Below are 9,242 nucleotides of genomic sequence, written 5' to 3' on the forward strand. Positions count from 1 at the left end.
AAATAAAAAGCTGTTCGTATGATAAAAAATATTTTAAGTTGTGGTTGATGTTTAGTTTTATATATTTTATGTCGCTTATGTTTTTGTCATTTATTACTAACACTGTTATTATTATTATTATTATTTTATTTTTTTACGAGATTGACGCTCGTCACAAATGTTTTTTTTTTTTTTTTTACATTTTAAGCATGATTTTTTGCAATAATTTTATTCTCAAGCATCAGGCCCAATGCATATACTTCTCGATAGTTTAAACATCATTGCAAAAAAGTATATTTATTTGTCCCTCATCTTTATTTTGTTTTCCTCCCGGGCTCTCAAATAAATATTTGAAAATATGATTAAAAAATTTTTTTGTTAAAACATAGTTTATTTTTATCATAGTATTTATATTGTGTAAGATTTCTTTACACAGATTACGTTTAGTTCCTGTTTTGGCAGGGTTCCTAACGGCGCATTCACACGGGGCGTAAGCGTTAACGCTTAACGGAAGGCTTGTCTGAAGCGTGGCCAACAGCCAATCACAGTGGCCGCTACACATGCTCCGTTCTTCCATAAACGTAATTGGCTGGCTCTGTCTAGGTAATTTGCATAAGGCGATCTGATTGGCTGACGCACGCGTTGCCGCTTGAAATGTTGAGAAATGTTCAACTTCTGCCGCGAGCAACGGCACTGACGCAGCGCCGACGGATCCACAATTCAGTTCGGCAACGCATGACGTCACCCATTAAAAGTGAATGGGAAGCGTTAACGCTGTGAATGCGCATTCACACGGGGCGTAAGCGTCAACGCTTAACGGAAGGCTTGTCTGAAGCGTGGCCAACAGCCAATCACAGTGGCCGCTACACATGCTCCGTTCTTCCATAAACGTAATTGGCTGGCTCTGTCTAGGTAATTTGCATAAGGCGATCTGATTGGCTGACGCACGCGTTGCCGCTTGAAATGTTGAGAAATGTTCAACTTTTGCCGCGAGCAACGGCACTGACGCAGCGCCGACGGATCCACAATTCAGTTCGGCAACGCATGACGTCACCCATTAAAAGTGAATGGGAAGCGTTAACGCTGACGCCCCGTGTGAATGCGCCGTAAGGGTCAAAAAAAGTGTCACAAAATAAAAGCCCAGATGATTTGAGTTTTTGTTCAATGATGTCAAATTCAATCGATTAAATATGCTTAAACTTTTTACAAATAATAGCATTAGCCACTTATCTTGTGTTAAGTTGAAGTGTTATTTGAAGATTGTTTAGCTCTGTCATTAATGACCAAGGATATATGGTTATAGCATTTGTTGTTTTGATATCAGATGAAGGGAGCGGTCGCTGTGGTGCGCGTGGAGGGCGTGATGAGACTGACGCGTATGACGTGGCGAGCTGAGTCGTTTTCTGACTGTACTTCAATAGATCTCACTCTCGCTCTTGGCGGTTTCAAAATAGCACTGTTTGTGAAAATGGAGATAAATACATGCAACATTCAAGTCCTCCTGCAAGCAGCTGAATATTTGGAGCGAAGGGAACGAGGTATTACACGAGCTATTCCTTTCTCATATCGTTTGCATTGAAACCGAACCCGCTCATAACAATCCCCTGTTTGCGTGTATGTTTTTCACATTATTTAATGTTTACGCTGGTTATTTTTCGTTGTTTTTTGAAGGGGGTTTGTTTGTTGTGGTGATTTGTTTGTGATTTGCAAGAGCAGTGGAAATGTATTATTGTTGGTAATAATATTTTGTTTGGTCCGGTGACCTACATTTCAGTTCTGTATTGTACACAAAGGCGCGAAATCGTCACAGATTTGAAAATGTAACAGCGCTGCCCGTTAATCTCATGTAGTTACATTGTATCAACTAGAGCGAGTTTGTGTGATATGTTATTACGCGACGCGCCTTTTCAAATATTTTATCAAACAATTTAATGGCGCCAAAATCAAAAAAGGGTTCCCGTACAGCTGATTTGAGTCGCTGACATGTAACAGATGTACACCCTACTACTATAGTTACGTTTTTCTAAATTTCTACCAGGAGCCTGTTTAATTATCTCGTTGAAAGTTTAAAAGTTACTGTTGTAAGCTTGATTATAAATATGTCATCGAAAAGGAAGTGGGCTGGGTTATTGATTATTATTCGTATTGTGTGTTTTATTTTTTCAGAGGCTGAGCACGGTTATGCATCAGTGCTGCCATTTTACAGTCAAGGATTGTCAGATAAAAGAAAGAAACAGAAATCCAAGGCTCAATCACCCGGGAACAGCAGGTCAGTGTGGAAGGTGCACAGCAAAAAATGATTGTTTTCTTAGTTTTTTATTTATTCATTTAGTTGTACACCTGATCCATCACTTTTGCGCATTCATGCAAATGAATGAATGACAGTTGCACGTCAGGTAACTCTATATGCTTAGTTCCGTTTACCAAAGGTCAATATATGCACATAGTAGTATATTTACATATATAATCTATAGAAGACAAACTATACTATAGTGACAAAAATGTTTCTGTTTCAGGTCTGTTCACAATGAACTTGAGAAACACAGGTACTTTCTAAGATTTGTTTTATTAAAAACCCAAGAGTAAATTTGAAACATGTTTTTTTTTGCACGTGTAATCAGTGCTAATGTATGTGTGTTTGTGGTTGTAGGAGAGCTCAGTTGAGAAATTGTCTGGAACAGCTGAAGCAGCAGGTTCCTCTGTCATCTGATTCGTCGAGGAACACAACCCTGAACCTGCTTAGACAAGCACAGAGGCACATCAAGGTGAGCAGGTTACTCATAGTGATGCACCTCAAAACTAAATTTAAATGTTGGTGACCCTGTCCGTGAAATCTGTCTATATATATCTAATTGTAAAATTAGGAGCACCAAAGTTTGATTTTATTCATGATCTCACTTTGATTTCAAACTTTGACATGACCTTACTCATAAGATATCAAGGTCATATTTTCACAGAATGTTCTTTTTATTATGTAGGATAATTGTATGTGGAAAATAGTGAATCACAAAAAAATGATATTAGCTGAGTTTTGACAGACAGGGTCACGTTTGTTAAAAAATCATTTATTCTGAATAGTCGGGTAATGAAATGGTTAGTTCCAGACAGTCACTGATTCTTTGGCTGTGTCCGAAAACTTTAAATTGCCGCCTTCTGCGGCAGCATTCCAAGGCAGGAAGGCATCAAGGCATGTCCAAATCCAATGTTAGGTTTACTTCCTGACTCCTGAGATCTTTTCCCACAATTCTAAACGTGTTTGCGCATGGGGAATGTGATTGGTCGAGCCTGGTGAAGTTCTAAAAAATAAAATGGTGGCCAAGAAAGCGGCTGGAGGCTAAATTTAGTGTAAATAAGTGTATATGTTTACTTTTTACTAGGGCTGTCAAAAGATTAATCGTGATTAATCACATCTAAAATAAAAGTTTGTGTTTACATAACATATGTGTGTGTAATGTGTATAATTATTATGTATATATAAATACACACACATTCATGTGTATATTTAAGAAATATTTGCATTTATATACTGTATAAACATTTATATAATTTATATTATATAGAAATATCAATATTTTATATATAAATATAACCAATTTTTCTTAAATATATACATGACTGTGTGTGTTTTTATATATAAATATTAATTATACACACTACACACACATATGCTATGTAAACACAAACTTTTATTTTAGATGTGATTAATCACGATTAATCTTTTGACAGCCCTACTTTTTACACATTTAAATTGCATTTCTAGCGAGAAATTAGTATTGTAGTTTTCAAATATGTGACACCGTGACCGCAATGACGCAGCACGAGTTCCCTCGAAAGGGAACTGTAAAAATGTATCTTAAAAGGTAACATGATGTAACCTTGCTCTCATTTGAAATGTGTCCCCATATTTAGTCCTTGAATTTGAGGGTATTGGACCTGGAAAGTCCTTGAATTTAAAGTTAACTAAAGTGTGGGAACCCTGGGTCTGAAGCATGGGGTTACTGGGGTTTCAAACAATCAGAATGAAGTACCAGAACTACCCATTTTAAAATAGTGATTTTACTTTATGAAACTTGCATTTATACAAGTCGCTAAATGCCACCTCCGTCAAAAATAACCATAGACCGAATGCTTTTGTTTTGCATTTGAAGTGAAGGTATTTAATTAACATATAATACCTGCCATATTATATGTCAAGTAAACACCTTCGCTTCAAATGTGCTTAATCCCAGCCTTGTGCCATTAGATATACTGCTTTGTTATTAAAATCTGCTTAATGCCACGTAGAATTGTTGGCAGAATCCGCTAAATGCCATATCGACAAAGGATGATTTAGATCAGTGTTTCCCAACCCTGGTCCTCGGGCACCCCCTCCCAGAAAGTTTTAGATGCCTCCTTATTTAAAACACCTGATTCGACTCATCAGCCTCCTTCCAAAATGGTAAAGACGTGTCCCCAACAAGCTGATGAGTTAAATCAGTTGTGTTTAATAAGGAGACATCTAAAACTTTCTGGGAGGGGGTGCCCGAGGACCAGGGTTGGGAAACACTGATTTAGATGAATGACGACATGCAAAATGAATCGCATTCAAACTTCTGTGTGTCTCCTGTGAGTACTTGGACCTGAATATAACCCATATGTGGCAGTCACATGGACCACAGCGCCACCCAATGTTTGCTTCAGTGTCTTCATTTTTAGATCCTTTGCAAAGTTTTTAGTTACACCTTTAGTGATTTAGCAAATGGTTTCCATCTAAACATGAAGCAAATCTTTCCAAATTTGCAAAAAAGAAAAACAAATGCGAATTAGGTGCGTTTATCCAGTTGTTTGAGCGAATGATGGTGGTATTGGTAATCTATTAACCATCAGAACATAAAACAGGGCATGCTTAGAAAATCCAGACAGGACTTCATGTAATTATCAGGGTTCCCACGGGTCCTTGAATTCTTTAAAAGTTTGTGAATCTGGGGGGAGGAATCCAAGGCCCTGGGAACTTTTTAAAAATATACATGCATAGATACAGGTCATTGAAAGTGCTTGAATCTATTTTATGCAAGAAGTTTTCTGGGGGAAAAAAATCTATATTATTCCCTGTGTAGTGAAGGATATCATCATAAAAAAATTCTAGACTTTATAAGCACACATGCTAAACTGTTTGTTTTAAATGTTTATATCTTCTGTATGTGAATGTTGATTCATACCAAAATGTTTTTTTTGCATAGTTGTGTTTGACACATAAAAACGTCTCGGGTTACGTATGTAACTGTTGTTCCCTGAGAAGGGAACGAGACGCTGCGTCTCCCTTGCCATACTTCCTGCATCCCTGTAACGCCGTCTTTGGCAATATTTCAGATAGCGATATATTTTCTGGCTCCTGCTTCACCCTGTTTTTGTCATCAAGCCTCACCATTGGTTGAATTTGATATACACATTCAGACGCACTTACCCCTGGAGGCGTCCCCAAAGTGTCACCGCAGTGACGCAGCGTGAGTTCCCTCGAAAGGGAACTGTAACAATGTATCTTAAATGGTAGCACGATGTAATCTTGCTCTCACTTAAAATGTATCTCCACATTTAGTCCTTGAATTTGAAGTTAACTAAGGTGTGGGAACATTGAATTATGATTTGGCAATTTATAAGTAATTGCCAAACTGAATGCTATGCCAGAAGAAAAAATGCTGAATTTTGGATGCCGGCACAAGCAGAAAGGGAATAACGATGATGTCGAGCCCCATATATGGTAAAGACAATGACAGCTGATAAAGCTAGACAATCAGTCACATGGGTTTAATGTTTTCTACGTCAGAATTCATTCTGCAAATGTGTTTCCATCTCCCATTAGTTGCATTAATTTTTTCAGATATTTGGCGTTTCCATCACTCGTTTCTTATGCAATACTTTAAAATGCCAATAAAATGGGGTTGATGGAAACCTACATATTGTAGTTGATTTTTTTGCCACAAAAGCTTGCATGCATTTAGAGGGTTTTGCAGCCAAAGACTTAAAATGAAACGACAAAAGCGACATTTGTAAAAATAAGCCATTTCAATTACTGACTAATAACCTTTTCATTGGCATTAAAGTGACATTACTGACACTAAACATAAGAGCCTGATCCTGATAAAAATGCTTGCACTTAGATGGGTTGTATCTGTACTCATATTTATTGCTTACATACTTGTATTGTGTGGTAATGGTTTAAAAAAGCAATAAGATACTTGAGGCTGCCATGTATTGTGAATAAGTCATGGCTGAAGGCGACCCTGACTCACGTCATGCCTAACAATTCTCTTCAGTCGTGACTTATTCACAATATACGGTAGCTGTAAATAGTTTTATTTGCCAGTGGAGAAAGTTAACTTGGTTATCAATTAATCACATGAAGAGGAAAGAGGCAGAAGATCTAGAGAACATTTGTGTAAGGAATTTCTCCCTGAGCACCAATAACAGATTTAATGAGAGGCATAAAGTTTAATTGTGGATCTTCATCATGTGCTCTTGTAGAAACTGCAGGAACAGGACGAGCGTGCAGAGTTAATGAAAGATCGTCTGCGCTGGGAGCAGAGAGAACTGCGCATACGGCTGGAAAAACTGCAGGGTAACACGGAGAGGATGCGCAACGACAGCCTCGGATCAGCCATGTCCTCTGAGAGGTCTGATTCAGAGAGAGGTAAGCATCACGGCATGGTAATGTTATTAATCAGCCTTAAAACATCCAACAGACAAAATGTTCACAGTCCAGCCATCAAAGATAATCTGGAAATGGTTGAATAATAGTTGATTAATCTTAAATACTGGTCTGTAAATATTTTAGTCATTGTTACCAAGTGTACATTAATTTGTTAAATTAACGGAGTGATTGATTGCAGAGGACGTTGAGATTGATGTGGAAAGCATGGTGTGGACTCTAGAGTCTGATGGACTGAGCTCATCTCATGCTGAGGTGGACCATAGCTATTCATCCTCTGATCATAACTGGTTATGACTGGATCTGACCATCCCAGACCTAGAGACATTACAAAACGGTATTAAGAGGATGAGGGACATCACAACAGCACTCAAAACCAGAAATTGCCATCATGGCTGCAGAAAAGCCTTACACTTTTGATATTTTCAACCATCTGACGCAAATGTTTTCACAGCATGACTGGAAGTTTTTGTGTAGTGTATTTTTCACAAAGTTGCATTATGGTGCTCTAGTGTGGCATACACTCACACGATTCATGTGTAACAAGTATGTTTTTCCAGACTAGTTGTGATACACGCTAGTTGTCTTCTATTCAGCTAATTCAGCTTATCTTCAGGGTCAGCCTGCAGTACAAATTAGCTTGCACTTAAATCTTTATTATCCGACTTATTTAATTTGTTCTTTATTATCTTGATACGTTGCACAACGCATACACATGAGCACTTGCAATGTCTTTAGATGTGTGTTGTTCCCTTGAGGATGTGTACAATTAAAGGGATAGTTCACCTGGAAATGAAAATTGAATAAAGAAATTGAGCACGAGGGTGAGTAAATGATGACAGAATTTTCATTTTTGGATGAACTGTCCCTTTAAATCAATGCATTTATTTTTGGATATTTTTTCGAATGGAGTAAAAGTGAGGCCAATTCAAAGGTTATGCTACAAATCATTATGCTTATTTTGAAATTCATACTTTTTTGGGTTTGTTACTGGGCAAATCGTTGGGCTTTAATGATTATTGTTTAACTGCTGTCTCGTATCGCCACAACTTTTAACTATTTCTGCCTTTTCTTACTACTTCTTGGTTTACATGTGTAAATCAAAGTTGGTGCTATTTGAAGATTCAACAACAAGCTATTAACTTGAGCCCCAAACTAAAGCTTATTATAAAATATTATCTAGTGAAGTGTTTTTATATGATTATTTTTATGGTAGATTAATCAGTTCCCTTTCCCCTAAACGTGTTAGTTGGTGCTCATGTGTGACTCTCACACTTTTATTTGGTAGTATTGACGAAATACATGGGCCATATTTGCAAACAACTCAGTATCTGTTCATATCTTCATTTATGCAAACCCATGTCTTTTGTTTGAAGATGTTTGTACAGTAATTGTTTTAATGTACACAGCAAAATACGTTGTATGTACAGTTTGAACACCAAAAGCCTTATGAACTATTCGTATGTCATTGGACCAAGAACACCTTTGTATTTATGTCTCTCCTTGTACTCATATGTAGCATTTTATTCTTTTTTACAAAAACTTTTTGTACAAATAAATATTTTATGTATTTAATAGCGTCACTTTGCTTTAATTATCCAAAAAATCATGTTCGGATTATTTTTCGCCAGGTAAACTTTACATGTCTGATCAAGTAATAACACATCACGCTAATTCATGTCTAGCACAAACTGTGTGGGAGTTATGCACTAAAGTTTTAATATTTGGGGATACAGATTCTTCCAGTTCTTAGACTAAAGTATAAAATAATAGGAATCCTGAGTCTTATCCCTTAATTGTTTGGATGCAAAATGTATAATGCACACTTTTCAATATAAAAAAGGCATTTAAAGGGATCGTTCACCTAAAAATGACAATTCAGTCATCATTTTCTTATACTCATGTTGTTCTAAACCTGTATGAGTTTCCTTTTTCTGATGAACACACAATATTTTGATAAATGATGGTAAGCCAGTTGATGGTACCCATTGAATTCAATAGCATTTGTTTTCCTACTATATTCTGTGTTCATCAAAATAAAAAACAAACTCATGCAGGTTTATAACAAGATATTTGGGTTAATTTTTGGGTGAACTATCCCTTTAAATGCCCTTTGTATTTAGTCACTACCCTTTAAAGGTGCAGTGTGTAATTCTCTAGAAGGATCTCTTGACATAAATGCAAAATATTATACAAAACTATATTATCAGTGGTGTATAAAGACCTTTCATAATGCACTGTTATATTTTTATTACCTTAGAATAAAATGTGTTTATCTACATACACCGAGGGTCCCCTTACATGGAAATAGCCATTTTGTGCCGCCATGTTTCTACAGAAGCCCTTAACGGACAAACTTTTTTTACTAAATTGTTTCCGACGATGACATGTTTGTCTGGTGGCGGCTGACGTAGCTTCTCTATGCATTTCAAAAGCGAGGGGTGAGCCGTTGGTTGCAATGCGCAACATCACCACTAGATGCTGCAAAAATGTACACACTGCACCTTTAAACAATAAGTTCACAAAAAGTACTGATTGCAGTATGAATAAGATATGTGAAAAATGACAGCGCAATGAG

General features: G+C 36.9%; 1 protein-coding gene across 1 annotated transcript; it reads left to right on the forward strand.

Moving 5' to 3' along the window:
- Nucleotides 1-1,125: 1,125 nt before the first annotated feature.
- Nucleotides 1,126-8,239, forward strand: mxd3 (MAX dimerization protein 3). Its single transcript, XM_055177789.2, has 6 exons — nt 1,126-1,517; nt 2,146-2,248; nt 2,496-2,525; nt 2,630-2,744; nt 6,481-6,646; nt 6,846-8,239. Exons 1-6 carry the CDS (start codon nt 1,304-1,306, stop codon nt 6,959-6,961), a joined length of 744 nt encoding a protein of 247 aa, XP_055033764.1. The 5' UTR covers nt 1,126-1,303; the 3' UTR covers nt 6,962-8,239.
- Nucleotides 8,240-9,242: the final 1,003 nt, after the last annotated feature.

This window comes from Misgurnus anguillicaudatus, chromosome 16, assembly GCF_027580225.2.
Source record: "Misgurnus anguillicaudatus chromosome 16, ASM2758022v2, whole genome shotgun sequence".
Lineage (NCBI taxonomy): Eukaryota > Metazoa > Chordata > Actinopteri > Cypriniformes > Cobitidae > Misgurnus > Misgurnus anguillicaudatus.